Raw genomic sequence first — 13038 nt, forward strand, 5'->3', positions numbered from 1 at the left:
ATAGCAGTTATTAAAACGACAACTTTATTAAGTTTTTAGTTCCTGTTGGATTTAAAGCACTGCGCGACACACAAGATCTCGACTACCTTCGACCGCGAGGTATTAAAAACACCTCCCAGTGTTTAAAATCCATCTTCATGAAGCGCATTCAGAGAAACCTTTTTTTTTTTTTTGAAAAAGTTCACGCTCGACCCGACTGAAAGCTTCCCATCTCGACGGGAGAATTGAAGACTCATTTTTGAGCCGTGATTATGCCTCTGGGCGGCAGGTGACCTCTGTGGGAAACTCGGCCGAAAGCGGCGAGCGCTCGAGACAGAGGCGGGAATCGCAGCCTCGCCGAGCGGGGCCAGATCGATACTTGGTAATTACACCGCAGGTAGGAAGTCTTGACTTGTAAATTAGGAACAGCGGACCTTCGCAACCTCGCGGGTGTCGAGAATAGAGTTTCTCCGCGCCGCGCCATCGATCGAGTCTGACCCCGGCGCGAGGAGCAACAATTAGCCGCAAGTGAGAATCAATAAGCCTCTTCCTCGGGAGCGGGGGAGTCTGGAGGAACGGGCTGTACCCCCCTCTGAGGAGCACGCTGGGAGGGAGGAGAGGGGAGACGCGGGAGGCACGTCTTCATTTACGGTAAACCCCCCCGCGGGGCTCAGCGCGAGCGTTCCCCCACGCTAGAGGCAGTGACTAAGAGAGGGGCTTGTCGAAGCGTGTTAGACGGGGGGGGGGTTAACAACAGCCACAGATAGGTGTCAAAATAGAACTGTCGTCACTGTAGAGTTTACACGCCGGCCTGTGGACACACGCGTGTGCGTGCGCAGTTGCGTGTTCTGCACACTCACGGACACACACATGGACACACACACAGCAGCATGCAGTAAACCGCACACACGTGCTCACACACAGACACACACACACACACACACACACACGCAAAGACAGGCTGACGCATGCACACATGTTCTCTCTCTCTCATACACACACACACACATGCACACATGCTCTGTCTCTCACACACACACACACACACACAGGCTCACTCACAGACACACACAACGACAGACCGATGTGCGCACACACACATGTTCTCACACACAGACACACACGCACTCACACACAAGCTCACACAGACACAGACAGACGCATGCACGTACACACTCCTGCACGCATACTACACACAGCCACTCCAGCTGGCCAGTAGAATAAGCTGTCGCCGATTTCAACAAGTTTGTTACATCGGGTTTGTTACTCCCTCTGTTGCTATTCTAGTCACTATAACCATCGTAATATATGAAAAACACGTTTTCCCTTTTCAGAACATGATAGTTCCTATCATAACAGTTATAAATAACAGTAACAATCTCTTGAATAACAACATTTATCGACATAGTAATGAAGTGAAATTATGGTTGTAAAATCTTGGTTTCAGTACGCACACAGAATGATTCAATCAAATCAGACTAAAAAAAAACCCAGGCAATTTTCTACCCTGAGCTGTCATCCCTTTGCATATTGTTTGAATATCAATTGCCTTATTCTCGTAATTTCACTTCATACTTTGGTTGATATGGTATTTGCATACACAGGATATTCTCCAAGTTCCTCATCAGACAAGTTTAATAGTTGTTATACACACTGATGACTTGAAACAGTCTGTTCTCATGATCAGTAGGCTGATCAAAGAGAACTGGTTTCATCTTCCTCAGGCAGAAATACATATTAATGCTTATTTTGTGAGTTTGGTTATGAATTGTATCGTTCTGCATCGTGAATTACGTAGGTGTAAATGATGCTTCTCTTCACAGTCAACTTTAAGGGTCTGTATATACAGTAAGTATTCAGACCCTTAATTCAGTACTTTGTAGAAGCCCCTGTGGCTGCAATTACGGCTTTGTGTCTTCTTGGGTGAGTCTCTACAAGCCTGGATTTGGGAAGTTTATCCCATTCTTCCTGGCAGATCCTCTCTAGTTCCGTCAGATTAGATAGGAAGTGTCTGTGAACTGCCATCTTTAGGTCTCTCCACAGAAGTTCTATGGGGTTTAAGTTTGGGCTTTGGCTGGGCCACTCAAGGACAGTCAGAGACTGGTCCTGAAGTCACTCCAGCGTTGTCTTGGCTGTATGCTTTGGGTAATTATCGTGCTGGAAGGTGAATCGTCGCCCCAGTCTGAGGTTGCATGCACTCTGGAGCAGGTTTTCTTCAAGGACCTCTCTGTATTTGGCTGCATTTATTCTCCATAACATGATTCTGCCACCACCATGCTTCACCGTAGGGATGGTATTATCAAAGTGATGAGCAGTGTGCAAAGAGTTCAATTTTTGTGTCATCAGGCTAGAGAATCCTCTGCTTTAAATGCTATTTGGCAAACTCCAAGCAGGCTTTTATATGCTTTTTACTCAAAAGTGGATTCCATCTAGCCACTCCAGCAAAAAGGCCCGATTGATGGAGTGCTGCTGAGATGGTTGTCCTTCTGGCAGGTTCTCCCATCTCTGCAGAGGACTTTGACGCTCTGTTAGAGTGACTTCTTTGTCACCTCCCTGGCCAAAGCCCTTCTTGCCTGGTTACTCAGTTTGGCCGGATGGCCAACTCTGCAAATAGTCCTGGTGGTTCCAAACTTCTTCTATTTCACAATTATTGAGGCCAGTATTCCTGGGAACAGTCAATGCTTTATAAATGGTTTTATACCCTTGCCCTGATCTATGCCTGGCCACAATTTAATCAGAGAGGCCTACAGTTCCTTGGATTTCATGGCTTGGTGTGCCACAACTTTGAATGCCAAAGGAAAGGGTATCAGAACACTTATTTTTAATGCATTTACCAAAAGTTTGAAAAACATGTTTTCACGATGGGTTTTAACCATGATGGGGTGTTATTATTGGGTGTAGATTGATGGGCAAAACAAAAAGTAAAGGGGTCTGAATAGTATAGCCTTTGAATACTGCCCCCGCTTCAACTTCCTGCTTAACTATGGACTACAAAGGGATGGCCGCTTACAGGTCATGGACAGGCTCCTTACAAGGCCAGTCACAGGTTGCCAATCCTACTGAATATACAGGCAGGGGATGAGCATTTCTACTGGGCCTGGAGGCCATTCGTTGAGAGAGGTAACTACAAGAAAAAAATCTAGGTTTATGGTATTCAGTTTGCATTCCTGCTTAAATTAATGGAATTATAAAATAAGATACAATATAGTCGTTGAAGTCAAGCAATCACAGTTACTTGGATGGTAATCTATCATGGGAGGTGCAAATAGAGAGAACACTATCAAAAACAGGAAGAAGCCTTGCAATGATAAACAGATGTTCAAAATGTACTGTATAGGAAGATAAAAACTATAAATATACCACAATTAGATTGCTGCTTGTTATTCGGTCCAATGCGGCAACGAACGAGCTTAGTCAGATACAGGTAGCACAAAATATACCAGCACAATTTGCACTTAGTTGCCAATACAGGACAAATATAGTCACTATGCTTAATTTGTCTTGGCTGAGTGTTAAAAACTGACTAAATTATTAATTACTTTGCTTTTAAAAATCCATGAAATACTCCTTAAGAATAAGAATTTGTCCTTCAGCTCAGACAGACGTAATTACACTACAAGGCATTTGTCAGGTTGGTTTGCTTCTATCTAAAAGCAGAACAAATTCATTGCAGCAAATGGCAATTTCCAGAGCACTAGCAAGCTCATTTCCAAATCTGTTAACTCTAAGTTTTATAAGAGACTATTGAAAGTTTTTGTCTCAAGAAATTAATTGGATAGGCACTCCGCAAAACAACAATTACAAATATTAGATCTGGTTGTATGTATGCTTACTCACTGTAAATATCGTTTTTTTTTACTCCACTCAGTAAGCATTTTATTAGGTGTTCATTAGACTTATTTTTTAGACTTCTAATGCTGTAGCCTATCCATTTAGAGTTATGATGAGTGTGTGTGTGTGTGTTCAGAGATGCTCTCCTGCATACCACTGTTGTAATGTGTGGTTATTTGCATTACTCTTACCTTCCTGTCAGCTTTGACCAGTCTGGCTCTTGTCTCATTAACAAGGCGTTTCTGTCTGCAGAAACTACTGCTCACTGGATTTATTTTAGTTTTTTGCACCATTCTTTGCAAACTCTTGAGACTAGTGTGTGTGAAAATCCCAGGAGATCAGGGTATCCCAGGAGATACTCAAAATGTTCCAAATAAAGTGCTTGGTGAGTGTACTGCTTTGGCCAGTTACTGTATGCCTTGATCTGTTAAACAAGGTTAATGTTGTTTTGCCATGGAATTTCCCTTTAATGAATAGAAATAGAAACAAACCATTTCACTACATACTGGATAGACATGTGCAATATATACATTTTTGCAAATAATGTATAGACAGAATGACACTAATATGGAAAATTGTTCTTGTCTGCTGTTCCTTTTTGTCCATCAGTGATAATTCAAGATGCCAAAACCAGTCTGAATTTCAGCTGCAGAAATACTTACAGAATAATACATCAAGCTTGAAGTCAACTCTATGATCTGTTAGGAAATACGTTTGTTAAATCATTTCTTTTTGCCATTGGGAGATGGAAGACCTAATAGAGCATGCTGACTGGCTCCTCTGTTGCATGAACTTACAAGATATTTGAGTATTATGTTGATGGTCTAGTGAGTACTGACTTTTGGGTAAATACTGAACGCTGAAAATATTGGAATACAAAATCATGAATTTTTAAAGTCATATAAACATATTTTGTATCATAACCTCAGCTTTTCATGCATACCTGTACTGCACAATAATGTGTGAACTACTGTTGATGTCTGTTCCTCTTACATCTCGTACCTCAATCAAACCATATTATCATTTTTGAGGTACAGTACATTATCATGTCCAGGGAACTTTACTCAGTGCAAAGTCATGGAACAATTCAACCTGTTCCATACTGTTTTATGAGAAAATTGTCAAAAAGTAAAGTAAAAGTAAAGGTCTTGAAGTAAGAACAATTACTTCGGGCAATGTACTAATGTTACCTTGGTAACAGTCAGAATAACAAACATTTTCCACAGTACTTAACTCATTAATGTATTTCAATGGAATGTTGGAACCGATTTTGTTGTGTTTGTTTATCTTCAAACATCAAGACACAAGAAGATGCGTCTGAAATATTGCTCAATCATGCTTGTGTGTTCTCCTCTGTCTGTCTGTGTCTGTCTCTGTTTGTCTTCCTGTCTGTCTGGCTGTTTGATTGCTTGTCTGACTGTGAACTGATGGAAATTTGAATGCTTTGGGTCAAGGAAGCTGCATTGTTTTGTTGGAATTAATTGCAGCAGCAACTGCACATGCAAAATACATTCATTTGAACCAATTGTTGACTATTTTTATTACAGTATGTATGTTTGGACTCGGTTGAATACGGCATTACTGGAATGTGTATTACTTTAAATTTTCTATTTCACAGTCTTGTAAGATGTTATATACTTTATGATCACTTTATTCAGTAGACCTGTACACCAGCTTGTTAATGCAAATATTAAATTAGCCAATCATGTGGCAGCAACTATATGCATAAAAGCATGCAGACATGATCAAGAGGCTCAGCTGTTTTTCAGACCAAATGTTAGAATGGGGAAGAAATGTGATGTAAGTGGCTTTGATAGTGGAATGATTGTTGGTGCCAGACATGGTGAATTCAGTATCTCAGAAATGGCTGATTTCCTGGGATTTTCAGTCTCTAGAGTTTGCAGAGAATGGTAAGAAAAACAAAAAACATCCAGTGAGCAGCAGTTCTGCTCAGAGAAGAAGTTCCAGACTAGTTGAAGCTGACAGGAAGGTTACAGTAACGTAAATAACCACACATTACAACAGTGGTATGCAGAAGACCTTCTCTGAACACACAACACATTAAACCTCTAAGTGGATAGCTACAGCAGAAGAAGACTTAATACGTCTAAAAAATGTGTCTAATAAATACCTAATAAAGTGCTCAGTGAGTGTATATACAGTATATATATAAATATATGTATGTATTTAGTAGACTTATTTTATTATTCAAGAAAATTGTCACGTAATTAACAATGATCCATATGCACTCCACTCACTCTGGCCCACCACATCCTCTGTGATTTATCAGGTTCCTCCTTCTGTCATTCCCTTCATGGGAGCAGGGTTTGGCAAATAGGTAGAAGGTAAATTAGAACAAAACAAAAGGGAATTTTCCTCATATCGAGTAGAGTATCCACCCCAGGCAGTGTATCTATCCAGCCTTCATTTGTCTTTGGAGGCTTGAGCGTTGCTCTGATCAATTTCGGTTGTGCACCCTGCTGTCGCTGTGTTTATTGCCTATTGACTGGGGCAAAGGGTGACCACAGTGAAGAACACATCCTCCTTAGGCTAGTCCTTTTAAAAGTTTATATTAGAGCTTGCTGGATCAGAAATACTAATAACGGAGGTATTCGAGTTTTGCCACAGTCAGCTGAGACAGATACGTCTATATGCCACACCAAGCTTTTTTGTGTGATGTTTTTACAGTGAGCTCTAATGTCATTTGTTGTCTGTATGCAAAAATGCCAGTGAGTGCTTTGTGTTGCTAATGTAACTTGTGCAATGTGCAGAATAATGTTGCCATGCATATCTTGCCCCCATGCATTCAGGATACTGCATTACTCAGTGGATCGGGAGAATACCTTTAGAAGTCAATATTCTCGCGACCACCTACTGACAGCTCAAATCGGAAAGCCTGTGCCATTACAATGAGGCATGCTTCTTTAAAATGAAGATTACTTTCAATTTATCAAACTACACCATTATACCTTACTTTATTCCCTTATTCATAAATAAATAAAAATTGATGCCATTTTATTATATTATTATAGTATAAATAACATGTTCACTGTTAAATAAAATATGGAACACTGCAATGTTTATATCAGACTAAACTAAAAACGGCAAATCGCAGAGCAACCCAGATAATGGATATTTGGGGATCATGGTAACCAAAGCGTATCCTGTACCTACCGACAACTCTTTACCATTAATATTTTACCCCCTTCAGCAGGGTGCCAAATACTGAACCGCTAGCTGAATTATGCAGTACTAAATTACTTTATTGTTGTCATTATCCAGTTATTAAAGATACTTCTTTTTGTAATGAGATTGCATTTTTAGTATTTATGTTTTACTGCATTTAATGAACTATACAGAGACTGTATCACACCGGCAGCACTGATGTTAAAGAGGTTGGTTCAAGAGGAAGTAACATGTGGGTGTGGTGGGTGTTTGGTTTCATTATAGCCAGAGAAGATAAGCCTCTTTATTTCCTTTTAATTGCCGTGCCAAGTGCTTTGTCATGTCTGATATACAACAGTTCTGCAGACAGAAATGCCTTGTTAATGAGAGATGTCAGAGGAGAATGGCCAGACTGGTCAAAGTTGACAGGAAGGTGACAGTAATGCAAATAACCACACATTAGAACAGTGGTATGCAGAAGAGCATCTCAACGCATCATAGCTCTCAGTGGATAGGCTACAGAAGTAGAAGAGTAGTCAAATAATTCTAATAAATACCTAATGAAGTGCTCGGTGAGTGTATATGTTTTTAATATGGAGCTCTATAGTGCCACCATGTGTACTGACTGGACCACTACCATGAGGTTGGAGTGTGGATGGCTGGACTTAGCTGATGCTTTTATCCGAAGTTGATTCGATAAATGTGCTGTATAGCCTTGAAGAGTTGACACAGTTCGACTAAGCAGGGGCCAAACCCCCTTGGAGCAATGTGGGGTTACGAGCCTTGCTCAAGGGCCCACAGCTGCATGGATCATATTGTGGTTACATTGTGGTTTGAACCTCCAACCTTCTGTGTCCCAGTCAAGCAACTGGGCCACTAGTTGTGCTCTGTTGCTTATCACTGTGCAGTCCTTTTGGGCACCTTGAGACTGAGTACTGCTAATAGTAGCATATATCAGGGTTGGGGAATAGGTCTTGTACCTGAAAGGTTGTGGGTTCATGTTCCCAGCTGGGGCATTGTGCCCCTGGGTTAGGTACTTAACCTGAATCACTTCAGTAAGAATATCCAGATGTAAATGGATCCTGTGTAAACATCTGTGCAATCTCGTCTTGACTTGACTAAGTGCTAAATTGCTAAATGCCGAGATTACATGAATCATTTTGAATAAACATAGTACAGTACACCTGCTAAGTTGGTGTGTTAAAACTGTTTATTTTGCAACAAACGAGCACTGTGTTTTAAAAATGTTTACACCCTGGGGTGTCTCGGTGGCGCAGCCTGTAGAGCACTGACCGCATGCTCATTGCAAGCCGCAACGTCGGCGGTTCGAATCCGACCGTCTGACATTTGTCACATGTCTTTCCCTCTCTCTCGCTCCCATTCTTCCTGTCTCTCTATACTATACTGTCCAATAAAGCTGAAAAAGGCCTAAAACATATCTTAAAAAAAAAAAAAAGTTTACACCCCATATTGTGCCACACAACCCATATTGACAGATTTATTGTAAGCTACAAAAATAGTAAACCGAGTGTAGACAAGTAAATCAAACTAAATTTGCAGTTGCACTACAATACAATCAAGTTTGTTACTATTGTGACCGAAATAGGCCCTGATAGTTTATAGTCTGATGTTTGAATACTTTTTCTAGATTGTTTTTGGCTATCTGAGAGAAAAATAACGCTAAAAAATGATGAATAAAAAAAACAAAACACTTTTCTCTGAAATAAAGTCAAGTTTAGCGTACAGTGAGTAAACTTAATCTGTTGCTGACATGTTCAAGGCTATATCTGACACAATGTTAGATACGTATTTACTGTATTTGAGTTCCATTGGGAAAATTACCCCAAAAAATGTCCTTATTTCTTGTTGTCTGGTTATGGTCCTTTAAGAGGGTACAGTAGTCAGGACTTGAAAGGATGTATTTAGCCTTGCCTAGCACCCAGAGGACTCGGGTCAGGGGAAGTTTTCTAGTACAGGACAGGCAAAATCTTGCCTCAATACTGTCTCTGACCTTCCAGGCAATTAACATTCTAATTCTTTTCACTTTTGAGAGAAAAATCTCAAGAATTAAATATAAATTAAAGTTAAAAAGCTGTTATAGGAAAGTCTGTTTGATCTGTGCGTGGGGAGAGGCTTATATCCAGTGTTTGGAATGAAATATTAAAGGTTTCTCCCTCTCTTTTGATGCACAGCCGTCGTGTTTTCCCAACGCAGTGGAGTCGGTGTTAACTTGTTCCAAAGTTCAACATGGCTCCGTCACTGATAAAACACTAGCAGGAGTTGATTTGAGGGGAAAGAAACAGTGGTCTTTTAACACCACCAATCTCCCCAAACTCCCACCCTGCACTGACTTACTGTGCAGTACAAGCTCACCCAAATCTCTTAAAGGTACAATAGATAATATCGGACTCCTAACAATCAAGCAAGGAATTGCAGCAATGAACACCCTCAAACCACAAACTGTTTATCCCTCCCCCTTCTCTGTGAATGCCCTGATGTTGAAATCCCCCCCCCACCCCCCCATGCTATTGGCTGTGGAAATTAGAACCAATTTTCCACCAATGAGCTTGAATTATTGTACAGCTGTACAATGTTTTGGTAAAGAGTGTCGGTCCGACAACTGTATACTTTGAAACCAGAATTTAAGGACTATAAACACAGGCAGAGGGTGTGTCAACATCTCAATGAGCCCTTTTCAACGATAGGAAGGGATTTACAATGGTCTTGTAATTATGTTGTAACGCAAAACTCTTACCTATTGTACCTTTAAGTCTTCGGTCCCTGTTATAGCCTCACGCTGAATTTCACCAGAAGCTCAACCCATTGAGTACACCTGATTTTTGTTTGTGTCTGTTCCATCCTGCTGACATTGTGATAATCTGTCATAATGTGATAATCTGAAGCGAATGAATGGGTTCTTGTCGCGTTTTCCTCTGTCCCTGTGGATTAATAATTCACATAATGGATCTGTGACTCTGGATGCAGTCCCTGATTTCTGATTAATTAATTTGCCGGCAGTAATTACTGCGTACAATAATCTGATCACTTCTGATAAAATGTTATGACACACTCCAAGGCCTCTGCACCAATCATTAATCTGAGGACACAGCGCAAGTACCACAATAGTTTATTTGCCAAATAAGACATTAAATCAGTGTACTTCTTAAATCCATATTCTCTTCCTTTAATTATTGATGCATTTTATTGCCAAAAGCAAAATACCTACCAAATAATTCCAGCAAAATAAATGACAAAAATATACGTTTCAGTAATGAAAATGGATTTACAAATAAACCATGTTCATTACCCAGGAAGCGACTGCTTACTTGGTGTTTCACTTATAATTCAAATGCTTAACTAGCAAACTGGCTTCAATTGATAAAATGCAGGAACATTTTGGTTGCTGGAAACAATTATTAAAATACTGAAATACATTTTAAATATATCCCAGACCATAGCTCTCAATGATGCTTTTAAAAAAAACATATGTTTTGTTTTCTAATATTATGTGTATTATATGTCATTTAAATGCCTTCTTTTCTGGGTAAAATCATTATACACTAACCGAGCACTTTATTATGAACATTTATACTTTATTACACCTATTTATTCATGTGATTCTAATCAGCCAATTGTGTGGCATGCAATGAATACAATCATGTAGATGAATAGAAAGTTGTTGGGAAAGTTGTCATGAATGGGCAGCCTGTTGCCTTGTGGCTAAGGTGCATGACTGGGAACTGGAACATTGGTGGTTCTAGCCCTGGTATAGCCACAATAAGATCGGCACAGCTGTTGGGCCCTAGGGCAAGGCCCTTAACCCTAAGCCATGCTTGCACAACACCTACTACACACTTGCTGTGCTTGCACCGACACCAGTACCATTCCCCCTGGTGAACAACTTTGAAAAAGGTTAAAGAAAAAAAGGCTTCCTGCCTCAGCAGTTCCCCTCTTATCTGGAACGTGCAGTGGAGTGATGACCTTTACAGCCTACTTGATCAGGCCCAAGGCTTGCAAGGACCTTGCTCGATAACTTGAGCTTCGAGCCGCAAAAAGAAAAATCCTGATTGCTAAATATTAGTTCTGCAGTGGAAGGACATAACAGCACGTATGTAATAATATGTATGTGTGCGCATTTCTGTGATGTTTAGAGTTGACAAATGGCAATATTATAATCTTGTCAAAGGGTCATTCCGTGAAAAATGAACTCGAGGTTTTGGGGGTGACAACTCCAATTTTTTTCCAAACTTTGTATAAATGTACTTTATAGATTCTATAAATAACCTGCAACATATTAGCCTCGGTGGATTTGTCGTTGTAGAAATATTGGCTCTTAAAAAGGGGGGGGGGGGGGGGGGGGGGGGGGGGGTGGCACCAAAAGTTATGTACAAGTAGAAATTTGGGTTTGTATCGAATTTGGAGCTTCATATTTTTGGTGTGTTTCGGTCTACTTTCAGATTATGAAAAAATGCTAAATCAATTTACAGGAACATTTACATATAAGTCGCAGGAAAAATGTGGAAAACTATGATCAAAAGCATGTTCTGCATTTGTGCATTTAGTTCTAGTTCTTTCACATTTTTATAAAATAATAAAAACAATCATTAAACATGAATAATATAACGATAATATAAAAAATATATCAAATAAAAAACTGATATTTTACAAACCATTTTCTACACATTTTCTCTACTGAAGAAACATTTGTAATTTAATCAAACATTCATTTTAATGGATTTCTAATGTGACATTTTATATGTATATGTTCCTGTCACCTCCCACATCTCTGGTTGATTTTTCACCGAATGATCCCAAAATATGTCAGGATTTACTATCCTTTTTGGTGCACTGAACTTGCTGAATTTAAGTATGTGTGAATAGGTGCTTTCAGATTGAGCAGTTAAAATGCAGTCTTTGCCGTGGCAGAGGCTACAAGTGGCGGGTGCCTCAATGTGTAATCTCACACTTTCAGAGGCCCCCTGAAACATTATAGGGCAGAACTTGGGCGCTTGAAAGGAAAAGTACTGCTTGTGACATAAGCACTCCTTAATAGAGCCACTCTAGAAACGTTGGTGTCTTTCATTTGACCACTCAGCATTTTCATAATTTTAATAAACCTCAAATTCAGTGCATCTTTTTGTCGGGTAGCTGTAACTCTGACTGCGGAGCAGCAGGTGCTTGATAAAGTTAGCGGGAGAGAGAGAGGAAAAACGTTTGCATCGTCTGCCCTGAAGGGAATTTGGCTAAATAATGCATGTGGCGACAGCGAGAGATCGCCCACGCCGCCACACTCCGCTTGCCAGCAGAGTTCCCACTCGTCTTTCCTGGAGTGGAGCCGTCCTGATCCATGGATTAGTTTGTCATCGGAGCAGGCTTATTGCGTGTCCTCGGATGTAATCTGAGGCACAAGCGCTGAACCAAGGGTGTGCCAACAGCCCTTTGTGCCAGAAACCACTTAATCCATCAACACTGACGTGGCCAAGCCCGCCTCCCTCCTTCCGTCCAATCAGACGGCCTTTGGCCTCTGTCACCTGGCCAAACCCCAGCCTGGTTGGATCATTCCAGCAGCACTTTTCCCCGTCTGAGGTATATTCGACTTTCCATGCAAGCCAAATATTGTGTAGACAAACCTATTCATACTGCACTCTAAGCTTAATCTTAAGTGAATCTTAGCCAAGACTAATTTCATTCTGAACAGATGAGTATTGTTCACCTTCGAGTATTGTCTCTCCAGTCCTGAAGATAACTTGCGCTTTTGCTGTGACTTTTATTGAAGGAATCTGGGCACACTTTCTCATTTTGAGTGAATTTTGGGAAACGCCTTTTGATGGAATTTTCTTTTAGCAGAATTGAGCTCCATTTCCATCTGCTGCCTTTGAGCAGGCCTCATCATGCAGGATGGTCAAATTTACCTTAATGATGTTTGTGCAGATGCATGTTTTCTACAAGGAATAGCCTTACTGGATTAATTTCCTCCTTAATCAGAAAGAAGAATCCAGGCTATGCCTAAATTTATCATGTACTGGAAATACCAATGAGAGATTCACACAAACATGCACGCAC

General features: G+C 40.5%; 1 protein-coding gene across 8 annotated transcripts in view; it reads left to right on the top strand.

Annotated features, from left to right (window-relative positions):
• The window catches only part of lpp (LIM domain containing preferred translocation partner in lipoma), a 273606-nt gene that overhangs the window by 177224 nt on the left and 83344 nt on the right, over positions 1-13038 (top strand). Inside the window, exon 1 of one of the 8 annotated variants that reach the window (XM_061240904.1) lies at positions 7491-7547. The exons of the other annotated variants lie outside the window; for them this stretch is intronic. Within the exon in view, the coding sequence (XP_061096888.1) occupies positions 7536-7547 (12 nt within the window). The 5' untranslated portion in view covers positions 7491-7535. Of the gene's footprint in view, positions 1-7490; positions 7548-13038 lie in introns of those variants that run through there. 8 annotated transcript variants of the gene reach the window in all.

Source organism: Conger conger, chromosome 4 (assembly GCF_963514075.1).
Source record: "Conger conger chromosome 4, fConCon1.1, whole genome shotgun sequence".
Taxonomy (NCBI): Eukaryota; Metazoa; Chordata; class Actinopteri; order Anguilliformes; family Congridae; genus Conger; species Conger conger.